This window comes from Alosa sapidissima, chromosome 22, assembly GCF_018492685.1.
Source record: "Alosa sapidissima isolate fAloSap1 chromosome 22, fAloSap1.pri, whole genome shotgun sequence".
Classification (NCBI taxonomy): Eukaryota; Metazoa; Chordata; class Actinopteri; order Clupeiformes; family Clupeidae; genus Alosa; species Alosa sapidissima.
Window position 1 is genome coordinate 13,842,433 of NC_055978.1, and position 12,792 is coordinate 13,855,224.

Below are 12,792 nucleotides of genomic sequence, written 5' to 3' on the forward strand. Positions count from 1 at the left end.
CTCAGATGACATCACATCATCCAATGACCGTCACTAAAAGATTTTACAAAGTCCAAAATAAAAGGTGGTTTGCTATTTCCCCCCTGTAAGAACACAACTGGTATACTAAAAAATAAAGATCACACCCTTTGTTGCCTGACTGTGGAAGCGCACACGGTACAGGTACGGAATTTTATGACAGGCAACAATGTTGCAAAACAGGTAATTGATTTTCCAGAATTCTACACCCAAAAATTCACTGAAATCGAGATCGATTAAAAACGCTGGCATAAGACGTAAGTTTAAATAGCATACTTTAACAAGGCAAACTTGCTGACATTTGTACTTCTGAGGGGGTAAAATCTTAATGTTTAACTGCCAATCCACGAAAAAAACTACACAATGTCATACCAAAACCACCCTGTGCAGCTCCAGTGCAGCAGCTATTAATCTCAGGTCTGAGCCATATAGCAATTATGAAGCATAACAACACTGTAAGAGGGTCGACTGTAATAATAGATGTTTTATTCATTTTCACCACAGTATAAGCTTTCTTTAACAAAGCTGCTCCCCACGACCTTCACTTGGGAATGAAATCTATACAACGACATTGTTTGCCTAACCATACCATACTTAAATATATAAAGCAAGAATAACATTTCACACTGTTGTATATGAACTGGTTTGAACAATTCTGGTTCTGAGATATGACAGGTCAGAGTTGGCATGGAACATTGGAGACACTTGTGAATATTGTGTTTATGGTGATAGTGACTGAAGTATTTGTGTGTGTGTGTGAGTGCGTGTATGTGTGTGGTAGGTTTGCGTTAAGGACGAAGGTCTCACACATGAAGGTTATGCATTTGATCTGACAGACAAGGAAGTGTTTTAGCAAATGGAAGGCTCATCAACAGCATCTGCTCCCTCAGTCACAGCTTTCACACACTTGGCCATTGTCTGGGATGCCCGGCTGATGGGATCTGGGAGACAGACAGACAGTATTACACTCAAACAATTCCAAAAACAAAACAAAAAAAATCTGCACATAGGTGGATACATTTTCACAAGATCCTGTCCTAGACAAGTGTTGTGAGAAACAGCTGTTAGATGATCACTCTCTCAATCACAGGTTGATAACTGAAGGAAGTCAAATCACACCGGTCTCACACCTACATTTTCAGACTATTATTAGATAATAACTATTACAACATACCATACATAGTATCTACAGAAAAAAAACACTATTCAGAAATATTATTTAGTTACATTCAGAAACGTATTTCAGGTACCTGTCATGTAGAAGTCTTTAACGGTTATCTGAGGGGGGACCAGAGGGTCAGCTAGTAATGTCTGATCGACAGTCTGCAAAAGAAAACCACACATATAATAAGACTGACAGGTGGAAACACAGCTACTTCCAGTCTCAAGGTGATTGCAGATGTGGTCTGAGAAATGTAAACGGGTAAAATGCTGGACCTGTGCAAGTTCGTTGGCCTGCTTGAAGTAGTTGGCTTGCTCCACATCATCGTAGCGAACCAGGTTGGGAGCCACCTCTTCCAGTCGTTCCCTCACCTCTGCCAGGGTGTCGTAGGGCAGTGTGACACCAGCCAACTAGCAAACAAACAAAAAAAATCAGAACACGTTCAACAACCCAACTGTGTGGGTGTGTGAGGATTTGGAACTGTGTGCATATCTATATGTCCACCCCACCAAATGATACACATGCATGATTTATGTTGATTAATGTAATTGTCAAGATAACTATCCAGCTGACCAAAACATTGCATTATTACCATAACAATGAAATTCACATTAACTTAACACTCGGCTCTTGATTTATGTGTAGGATTACAATATTACTCATTAACAATTGTAGTGTCACAGTGGTGTCCTGATTATTATAGGTTATATTATGCATACCACACATATTGTGTTGTGTTGCCTAGTAACGGGGACGCTGGCCAGTTGTGCCGCTCCTTTTGGCTTATTTTTGTTTGATTATTTTCGACTACTAACATAATTTGATATACATATTTTTCGAATTTGTATATTTTATTTGTTAAACATATCAACTCGTTCTTTGTTTTTGTTGCATTTCCTCCCCCTTCCGTGGCAGTGAAAGACTGTTACCTCTGTAACATTGCTATCAACTCATAAATCTATGAACTTCAATGGCTGATGCAGTCGGTTGACTCTCAGCTGGGAGAAGGTCTTTCAGTCTACGGACGTCGGTGGGAAACACATTTTGCTATGCAAGCATGCATCAAATCCTAATTGCCTAGCTCGTTGCAGGAAAAAAGCCTTAAAAGTGAGTGAATACCTCAGACACGGCCCTGATTATCCTCCAGTCCTCGCGGGCCATGCCGGGCGCGGTCACAGCGATGCGGGTCTGCTGGGCACGGCCCTCTGTGTTGACGTAGGTGCCGTTCTTCTCTGTGTACGCTGCGCCGGGCAGGATGATGTCCGCCATGGGGGCTCCCACATCGCCATGGTGACCTGTACAGCAGTGACCCAAGAGATAGGTCAGGGTCAGACACTGGAAGCATGGATGCAACTTCTAAATAAACCTATATTCTCCATCAACCCAATAAATTAATTAGAAAAAAGTAATGGTACATAGCATGTCTGCATGTTTGAACCAGTAAGTAGAACCTAGTTTATGTGTGATTATCTACGCGAGTCTAGTTTGATTGAGTGCATACACTATATGGTGATGGGTTTTTTTTTTTTTCAGTCACTGATGATTATCTATAGGAGTCTGGTTTAAGTGAGTGCATGCATGGTGGAAGGGTTTTTTCTCCCTCACTGAACGCACCCTGGTAGATGATGAAGCTGCCCTTGGGCAGGTCCTGGCGAGTGATGCAGCCAGCATCAGCCCCCAGCAAGAACAGCACCTTGGGGGGGGCCTTTCTGACAGCCTCCACACCTGGCTTGTATCCCAGATCCAGCGCAGCAACCTGACTGGCCACCCTGTCAATCAATCAATCAATCAATCAATCAATCAAACACATTCCCACCAGTCAGCAAGTGAGATTCTAAATACAGCATTCCGGTCTACCAGTCTGCTTTTAAGTGTGCTCTATTCAACTGCACCCAAAATGTATGCAAATCTATAACACAACTCATCCAGCCAAGTCATCTGTAACAGTATGAACAATTGCTTTTTTGTGTAAATCTAAATCCAACAACAAAACACATAAATATGCATGTGGCAGACCTGTGAAGTACATTCAGGACCTTCCATCCCTCCTCCACACCACTGCTTGCGCGGGCATTCTGGGCGATGGTGGAGACTGCGTTCATTATGGCTGCCCCATCGGCCCTCTGCAGAGTGGCACTGCCAACCACCACCACTGGCCGCTTGGCCTGGGCCAATGCCTGGCACAGGAGGACAAGCAATCAGAAATGCCTCCCTCTAGAAATTACGCCATGATCCCCAACCTCCCACTCAAATGTTCATAGTTCCGCAAAGACTGTTGTTTACCTTGCAGTAGGGATGTGTGCCAGCAGCGATGTCCTTCAACACCTGTGTGGAGTCTCCCAGGTGCTCATAGGAATAGCTGAGCTCCACCTGATGGCCCACCATTGCTACCTGCAGCTCATTATGCAGCCAGCTGGGAAAAAAAAAATTCACGTGTCATTAATGCCCATACATCAAATCTAGATTCCACTCGCAAGTTATTTATCGCTATATGTTGATGATAATTTAGTATTCATTAATTTAGATAATTCATGCCATCTGTTTGGTAGATGCTCACAAAGATTGATTTTCTGTATCCAAACAGAAATGCACAGGTAGGAAAACTTTTATGAAATATGATGTGGCAATAAATCACTCTGCCGGCATCGATCCTCACTTTGCCTTTGGCCTGCAAAAACAATGCGTGTACTTATTCATGCATAGGCATTACTCTCTCACTGTGTATGTGGGTGTTTTTTCGACCAACAGGGAACACATTCTTGATTTGGTTCAGTTCAGAATTATTTGAACCTTGGTGCTATCTAGTGAACAAGCCCTCATTTCCACCAGTTTTGAACGAAACCAAGGATGCGTCACCAACACAGGGTGTTGCATGCATAAACAACAGTTAATGATATGCTTACACAGGATGATATGACAGTGAAAACGGCAGAAATTAGCTGTGTAAAACGTGTTAAATGCTGGATAACGTCTGCAGTGTAGTGCTAGTTTACTAGTTTTGTTTACGCATGGCAACAGTTGATATAGACGGAAAACTCATGCTTTTGTGTCTTCTCCCCTCTGAATGGTAGAATGACACGCCCACTCCGGTTCACTGGGAAAAAATACCATTTTCTTGTTCAAGTTCCGAACCAAAGTGCCACGTTCCGAGGTGTTTTTTGTTTGGTCGAAATGCTCCTAACGGTTCAAATGTTCGTTCGGGAACTGGAACGGAACCGGTTGGTGGAAAAAGGCTGTGTGTGTGTGTGTAGTACCTCTTGCGGATACGGGCGTTGAAGAGTGGGGCCTCGTAGCGTGGGTTGGTCCCAATAAGCAGCAGCAGATCACACTCCTCAATACCGGCAATGCGTGAGTTCAGCAGGTAGTTGGAACGCAGGTCAGCACTGCAGGAGACGAAAGTGCTCAGACAGAGGAATACATTTAAGGCCTGATACAAGGATATCATTGCGAAGATTGTATACATTATAAATCTATAGACTGCATCGATTGATTCTGTATAGATCTGTAGATTCTTGGTTTTGATTAAACTTTTATGTTTAAGTCTAATTGACAGCATGTTACACCCATGGTAACAGTGTTCTGTACACTTTCCCAATCACTGTCTTTGCTAAAACATGCAGTAGCACCTACATAAAATCTGTGTAAGTCCAGCAGTTATTTCACTGAAGAAAATAATTACTCACTGCAAAAGCTGGCACTGACCCACCCCAAACCAAAACCCATACATCAGAAAAAGCAAACACATTACTCTCATGGCATTCAAAAGCCAAATCATTTTTCTTCTGCCGAGTGAAGCATCAGACCACATCGGAATATATGGACACCCTTCCCTGCCCAAAGCATTTAATCTCTTTTACGTTTCATGAACCCTGCACAGCTTCACAGGGAGGCACTCACCCCGCCCCAGCCATGGGAAAGACCTCCTCAGTACAGAGGTTGTCGCTGTTGAGGCGATTGAGCAAGTCTTTCAGGGCCACCAGAGACTCAGCGTCCACCATGCCACCTGCAATGGCAGCCACCTCGTTCCCCTGCACGGTCTGGAGCTGCGGGATTCAAACTCGACTTTTTAATCACTGTGGGGTGATTTTAGTCTATTTTTGTCTAACAATTTACATACTGGAGAGAGTCAACTCTTGTTATCAAAGCTTTTCAGGACAACACAAAGATACTCCACAAGCAACGTATAGCCCATATAGCTCAAAATAGATTAAATTTGGGTAAAAAGTGTAAAAAGACCTGTACATAATACGCACAGGCACACACAAGCAGACTGTGTTGATGCACTTACCACTCCAGCCACACGGGTGAGCACATCCTCCCATGTCGTGGCAACCAGCTGTCCTGAGGCATCCTTCACCATCGGCTGGGTCAGACGCTGCCTCTTCAAGCCATCATAAGCAAACCTGAGGGGAAGGGAATGGGATGAATGGGGAGAAAGAAAGACAACATCAATAAGTGGAAGAGGATAGTGCAGTGGTCTCAGACATGGGATGACATGTGGGAGACCGGGGTTCGATTCCTGTGTGATGCGTTTGGGGTGGTGGTAGTGTTGTGGTTAAGGAACTGGGCTGTAGCGTGCAGTAGCCTGAAAGTTGTCGGTTCAATTCCCGGCTTCCACCGTTGTGCCCTTGAGCAAGGCACTTAATCCCAAGTTGCTCCGGGGACAATGTGATCCCTTGTAATATAGCTGACATATGTAAGTCACTTTGGTCAAGAAGTGTCTGCTAAATGTAATGTAATGTAATAATTTTACCTAATGACATACCTAAAACCTAATATCATGTTTACCAATAATATTAATACTGTTTGCTGTAGTACATGTTTGCTGTGTGTGTGTGTGTGTGTGTGTAGTACATTTCAATAAAGAAAACAACAGAAGATTTCAGAAAAATGTTGTTGGCATCTCAGAACGTGCCAGAGCCCAGGCCTACCTGGTCTTGTCGGAGATCCACTCCTCGTTAACATCCTCATTGAGACGAGGCAGAACCCTCATGACCTCCCCTCCTCTGGTGCTCAGAACAATATTACTTCCCAGAGCATCCATCACATCTATGGACTCGGTCTTCCTGTGTGCGTAAACAAGTGAAGCATTGAAATTAAGCTGTAGATCACATTTGTGCAGATAAATGACCTTGGCTCAATTACAGCACATGTATATGCAGATACATGTACAGACACACTGACGGCTCCCACACACAGCTGCGTTCCGTCAACGCATTCCAGTGGGTGTTCCCGATGGTAGCTATGCAAATGACTTGAAGTAAAACCGTAATGTGATTGGTTGGTGCCGTCCGTAGATTGGCTTGATTGGCCGGTGCCGTCTGTCGGTGCAGCAACAGCTGAACTCCTCAACGCGAGCAGCGGGATAAACGCGATGCGACGGACCCACAATTCAGTTCGGCAACGGATCACGTGAGCCCATTTAAAGTGAATGGGATGCGTCTCCAGCAACGCGATGCACGCAGCTGTGTGTGGGAGCCGTTAGACAGAGAGAGGAAGAAACAGACAATAGACAGATGGAGTGTGCGTGCATGTGTGTGTGAGTGAGTGGCACCTGCGGAGATGCACTAGGACAACCCAACATTTCTGAACTATTGTTAAGATATATGCTACAGCTGGAGACTCATACCTGGTCTCCCAGGGTCGTGAGGTGAAAGCGTAGGGCTTGGAGGTGAGTGCTCCCACAGGACAAACATCGATCACATTTCCAGACAGCTCAGACATGAACATTTTCTCCACATAGGTACCGATCTGCATGGAGTTGCCTCTGCCTGTTGTACCCAGGTCTTCAACACCCGCAATCTCACTGGCAAAGCTGCGTACATTATATAATATAAATAATAACATCAGAATGGATTGCACCATATATTGGCTTGTTATATTCGACAACATGTGCAATAAAAAAAAAACAGTAAATATTGTTTATTTGTACACGTTTAATAAACAAGAAGCTGCAATGTCGCAAATGGAACATTTTCAAACCAATGTCAAACCATCAACATGTGTTCTCAAGTAAAACCTCTCCATCATGAATCCTAAATAGATTTCATTTTGTACTGCAGAGCTCGCACTTCAAATAGCCTACTTTCTGTCCTTGATGTAATTCTCCTCAAAGTCAAACTCTGAATTATGTAACAGATGGCAATATTCTTACCGGACACAGCGTGTGCACTGAATGCAGCGGGTCATGATGGTCTTGATGAGCGGGCCGATGTTCTTGTCCTCTACTGCCCTCTTGCCCTCCAGAAAGCGGCTCCTATCTGTGCCGAACTGCATGGACTGGTCCTGCACACCAAACACATATAGTCAGTCTTTTAATCTCTTCTACATTCACACCGATACATTGTCATTTGGATATAGAGACTGCTAACTATAGCTACGCCACACTCAAAATGGCCAAGCCAATTACATTTTTATTACCTGGAGGTCACACTCTCCTCCTTGGTCACAGATTGGACAGTCCAAAGGATGGTTAGCCAGCAGGAACTCCATTACACCCTCCCTATAAAACACAAATGATAACAAAAACATTCACATACCTGGAATAACAACAAAGAAGTCTTATTCACAGGACACAAAAATATGATTTAATATATTAGCGGTATGTACTGCACTACCTGGCCTTGCGTGTCTTCTCTGAGTCTGTCAGAATGTTCCAGCCCTTCATAACAGGCATAGCACATGCTGCCACAGGCTGTCACATAAAAAACACAGACATAGTGAGAATACACAAGATAAGGTGAATCAACCTGTGCTATGGTTTAAGAAAAATATCTTGATTGCAGTGGGAGTATATATGAGTATATATGAATGTCTTGACATCAGTAGTATTCAGTACTGTGAGCAATTTATGAAATTTAGCAAGCAAGGTCCCTCATAAATGCATTACCTTTGGTGCTCTCTCAATCTCCACTAAACACATGCGGCAGTTCCCTGCTACCGACAGACGCTCATGGAAACAGAAACGGGGGATCTGCACGCCAACCTTCTCACAGGCCTATGGAGAATCACATTCTGTTGTCATTACTTCTACAGGAACAAGAGTTTTTGATAAAGCATTACATTATTCTCTTGTAGGAGAAAAACTCAAAAACAAGTTCTAGATTGATTCTTTAAATAGGAGGGAGTCCAGCAGCTGGGGGTGCAATCAAGGGTGGTACTCTAGTTAGAGTTCTACGTGTTATCATTATTATTACCAACATTCTATGTAGTGTTGCTAACATACAGTGATTTACCTGAAGCACTGTAGTACCAGGCTCCACCATAACTGGCTTTCCATCAACAAAGACTTCGACCAAGTTACTGGAAGCCCGCACAGATGTACGAACTGTGTGAGTAAAACAAAATACAACATATGTGCCAAGTCAGTTTCACAAATAGATCAACAAAGGCTGACGACCAGTATTTTCAAAAGATTGAAGACATATAGTTTATGCTTCTTGTATGATTAAATACAGCATGTAACACTAACAAAACAACACCAAATGATTATAAACTTACCATTACTAGCTGGGGCCAGGCATGCTTTAGAGTGGGCCACCCCCGCTATGGCACGGCTGACGGCTGGCAAACGCAACATGACGCTGTAGCAGACAATGGAAAAACTTAGTAATGTTATTTGTTACAGTGACAGCTCAACACACAATTACTCAAAGATGACCTACTATTAGCTAAGAAAACTCAAATTACAACAATGAAGAAATCTAGTTTCCTTCAGAAAATAAACAATACAGAAGTCCGTTTTCATGTTATGTTTTACCCAAACTGTTCAATTGCCTGATATAAACGAGGAGTTCAATGTTAGGTCACGTTAGTTAGGACACTGTAAAGGCTGCGTTAACTAGCTAGGTTACCAAACGTTACAAAAGCAGAGTTTGACTCTTGCAATGTCAACATTTTAGGTGTAGTAAGAGCCTCTTTGCAAGCGTCATATTATGTATTGATAAACGTTTGAAATTGGCACGTTTCATGTGCGCAACTGTGTTGTTGACAAAATAGCTGAACATCTAGCTAGGCTTAACGTTACAGCAACCGGGTTAGCTTAGCTGAACATGTCAAGGGCAGAAGGAACATTAGACTTATTTTTCGACCCGTATTTGAATTTGAACATCTTGCCAGTACCATCAAAGGATTGTATCTACCGGTATTCCAACATTTTCAGAAACTGCATATCCAACTTCCACGATTTCAATGTACTTACCTTGTCGCTATTTGGCCTTCTAGACCAGAACAGCGATACAGTTGTGCACTCAGTTATGGCGATTTGGTATGTCGACTGTCGTAAAACGGAAATATACAAATCGTTACGACACCCACAATAAAACATATCTTTAAACGTGGCTTAATGTTTGTTGTACGTTGTTTGTAAAATATAACCAAAAACACTAGACGGGTATTTACTATATAGCTTGGTGCACGTGTAATTTATAATGCAAAATAATAAGTTTTGTAATCTCACTACAGACGTCACTTCCTGTAAAATGTATCATACATAAATCCAAAGACAATAATTTTCCTACACATGTTCATGTTTCACAAAAAAATAGCATATTCATCAATAGTGTCCTTTATCCATATATGTGTTCTCTACTACCTAAATTGAGTGTTTGAACTGTATCTGATCAAATTTGTCAAATTAAACATAGTTGCAGGATAATATTGTATTTCATCCAATGATTATATAACCTTTTTATTTCGTTTTGTACAGCAGCCTCTCGTAGGTGAAGAGATGCGATTCTTTATTTGACAAGTGTTAGGATAAAATAGCCATGCGATAGGAGGAGCCAAGTAAAGTTGAGCCCGCGTATAAATGCTTTCTCTCCATGTTTTCTCGGTCCTTCTCTCTTCCTTCTGTGGGAAGTCCACGTCGTCACACGAGGTCTAGCTAACCAGCTAAAAGTATTAACAATGGGCTTCGGTGACCTGAAATCCCCAGCTGGACTTAAAGTCTTGAATGACTTTTTGGCCGACAAAAGTTACATCGAAGGGTAATTTAAAACACTTGATAATCATTTGGAGGGACGCCATCAGCATTCTAACAATAACCGTTCATGAAGCTAACTAGCTAACATTAGCCAAAGCTAACATATAGTCACTTTCTAAGGTGCAAGAAAAGCCTTGCACGCACTTAGTTCTATTAATTTGGACATTGATGCATGTCGACATTTAAGCCTTAAATGTACTTTTGAGGCATATTTTGTTAACCGGCGACGTTATTCGTAAGACGTTGGTGTGACTTGTGAGCCGAGTTTGTTAGGCCCATGAGTCTACGCTAGTGTCTCAAGTTACCTCATATAGCAGCTAGGACTATCATGAGAGAATTTGTGATTATGTTCTTTGGCGATTTCGCTTATCCTATCAGCGGGACTTCATGTAACTGGTTTGACTGCATATACAACATTTTTGAATGATTCCATCTTGTGGAGATCTTGCTACTTGTAGTTGTAGCCCTAACTTGTACCTTTGACAATTACTTGTAAATGCAGGCACATGCACACATTAGTGAAACTCATTTTGTCCATGCATTGTTTTGTTTTTTTCTTCCATCAGGTATGTTCCCTCTCAAGCCGACGTCGCTGTGTTCGATGCTCTTTCTGGGGCCCCCTCAGCTGACCTCTGCCATGCTCTGCGTTGGTACAACCACATCAAGTCCTACCAGAAAGAGAAGGGCAGGTATGTTCCCAACCCAATATAACATGTTTGGTTCATGTTGGATCATTGGACTACATCCACCAGTGTAATGATGATCATTTTCACCATCTTTCGCCTGAGTATGTGATGCACAATTATTGAAACCTGACACAACTGGAGACTGAAAATTCAAAGAATCAAAGGGTCAGGTATGTTGCCTAACAGATATTGTTCCCTTCAGCCTCCCAGGAGTGAAGAAAGCCCTTGGTCAGTATGGACCAGCTGGTGTAGCAGACACGACCAGCGGAGGTGGAAATGCTGGTGGTGACGACGAAGATGATGACATTGATCTGTTTGGCTCTGATGAGGAGGAGGTATGTCTCATTTTTATTACCCTTGGTACATACAGCCACTGGTAAAATGATGTTTTTAAACCATCTTTCGGCTGAACTTGTGATGGACCACTTTTGTCTCTGATGACCAGTGTATTGTAGCCATGCATTTCATAGTGTCAGTTTTTGAGATTATTTATCAAGGTCTCTTTACCCCCAGGAAAGTGAAGAGACCAAGAGGATCAAGGAGGAGAGGTTGGCTGCCTACAACGCAAAGAAGTCCAAAAGTATGTGTCCTTGGGTTGAATTGTGCCATTTTTGTGTACTACTCAGTTTTACGTTTCAGTGAACGATAACTCAGAACTGTGTAGTGCATACATTTGGTTGGTGTAATGATGAGTTTTTCACCATCTTTCGGCTGAGTTTTTTTTGATGCACATCTTTTGTCTCTGATTGCTACCAACCATGCATCTTAAGAGTGTTAGAGCTTTGTAATGTTGTGGTGTAATATGCCTTGTCCATTCTCGTCCACACAGAGCCCACATTAATCGCTAAGTCTTCCATCTTGTTGGACGTCAAGCCCTGGGATGACGAGACGGACATGGTGGAAATGGAAAAGCATGTACGGACCATTCAGATGGACGGCCTTGTCTGGGGACAGTGTAAGTGTTTTCAACCCATTGCTCTACACCCTACAGCTACCCTGTGCATAATTGTAATAGAAATTGGTATAGAAATCAAAGTAATGGCCCCCTCAACCCATTGGCGTTATTTGTGATTGCTTTTCAAAACATCTTAACATTAACTGGGCTGTTTCACGGTCCAGCATACTCCTGACTGAATAATTATTAGATCATGATGGTGGCATTGATTAACAGATAGATGGATGTCCAACTATTGTTCCAAATCTTGATTTGATTTAGTTTCAGATTAATTTTCAATTTGTTGCTGCTTTGATCTGATATCCCAATGGACTCCCATTTTTGTTTCATGATTTTATTAAGGATGATTCATAATCAGCTTTATCAATGTCTGTTTTTCCTAGCCAAGCTTGTGCCAGTTGGATATGGCATCAAGAAGCTGCAAATCGGATGCGTGGTTGAGGATGACAAAGTGGGCACAGACCAGCTGGAGGAGCTGATAACTGCTTTTGAGGACTATGTGCAGTCTGTGGATATTGCTGCCTTCAACAAAATTTAAAGCCCCAAAGCAGAGGTTGCAGACATGCAATAAAAAAGGCACTTCAAGAATGGAACCTTGAGTCTGCACTTTTTGTTGATCTTTGGATGTATTCTGTACTTGAAGGAAAACTCTTAAGTACTTTTTTGACATAGATCTGTTTCTTGGTCACTCGTACAAAAAAAAAAATGGTGCTACCTACCTTAAGGTTTTTGCAGGCAACAGGCAGCTACAGACCCCTATGCTCTGGAGGCATGATTTAAAAAAATGCCCCAGAGTGTATTTTTATTTTTTATTACCGACAGTACTCTGTGACCTCCAACCAGGTCTATGAGACATTTTCCTTTAAGCCTTATTTCTAGCTTTGAGTGAATGCATATTGACACGTAATAAGGTATGCCGTACCAGGAATGCTACAGTTTTTGAACTAGGCTTGAATATTATTTTTTTTTTATATAAGTAATTGCTTGT

General features: G+C 42.3%; 2 protein-coding genes across 2 annotated transcripts; one reads left to right on the plus strand and one right to left on the minus strand.

Annotated features, from left to right (window-relative positions):
- Nucleotides 1-484: 484 nt before the first annotated feature.
- Nucleotides 485-9,473, minus strand: ndufs1 (NADH:ubiquinone oxidoreductase core subunit S1). Its single transcript, XM_042079610.1, has 19 exons — nt 9,381-9,473; nt 8,681-8,763; nt 8,416-8,507; nt 8,070-8,177; nt 7,798-7,874; nt 7,601-7,682; nt 7,335-7,465; nt 6,810-6,995; nt 6,112-6,246; nt 5,469-5,583; nt 5,078-5,223; nt 4,435-4,563; nt 3,464-3,593; nt 3,197-3,357; nt 2,795-2,949; nt 2,300-2,475; nt 1,456-1,590; nt 1,269-1,341; nt 485-959 (listed from the first exon to the last, which is right to left on the minus strand). Exons 2-19 carry the CDS (start codon nt 8,757-8,759, stop codon nt 868-870), a joined length of 2,202 nt encoding a protein of 733 aa, XP_041935544.1. The 5' UTR covers nt 8,760-8,763; nt 9,381-9,473; the 3' UTR covers nt 485-867.
- A 523-nt stretch (nt 9,474-9,996) lies between these two features.
- eef1b2 (eukaryotic translation elongation factor 1 beta 2) lies at nt 9,997-12,397 on the plus strand. Its single transcript, XM_042079612.1, has 6 exons — nt 9,997-10,167; nt 10,730-10,852; nt 11,052-11,184; nt 11,363-11,429; nt 11,679-11,804; nt 12,188-12,397. The coding sequence occupies exons 1-6, from the start codon at nt 10,088-10,090 to the stop codon at nt 12,340-12,342; spliced, it is 684 nt and encodes a 227-aa protein (XP_041935546.1). The 5' UTR covers nt 9,997-10,087; the 3' UTR covers nt 12,343-12,397.
- The last annotated feature ends 395 nt before the right edge of the window (nt 12,398-12,792 follow it).

Excerpts from the sequence above, each read along its gene's own strand:
- ndufs1 (XM_042079610.1), bottom strand. The coding sequence starts at position 8,759 with ATGTTGCGTTTGCCAGCCGTCAGCCGTGCCATAGCGGGGGTGGCCCAC. Across the intron at positions 7,875-8,069 it reads AGATTGAGAGAGCACCAAAG|CCTGTGGCAGCATGTGCTAT; the intron begins GTAATGCATTTA and ends TTTATGTGACAG. Across the intron at positions 3,594-4,434 it reads AACGCCCGTATCCGCAAGAG|CTGGCTGCATAATGAGCTGC; the intron begins GTACTACACACA and ends TTTTTTTCCCAG.
- eef1b2 (XM_042079612.1), top strand. The coding sequence starts at position 10,088 with ATGGGCTTCGGTGACCTGAAATCCCCAGCTGGACTTAAAGTCTTGAAT. Across the intron at positions 10,853-11,051 it reads TACCAGAAAGAGAAGGGCAG|CCTCCCAGGAGTGAAGAAAG; the intron begins GTATGTTCCCAA and ends TGTTCCCTTCAG. Across the intron at positions 11,805-12,187 it reads CGGCCTTGTCTGGGGACAGT|CCAAGCTTGTGCCAGTTGGA; the intron begins GTAAGTGTTTTC and ends TGTTTTTCCTAG.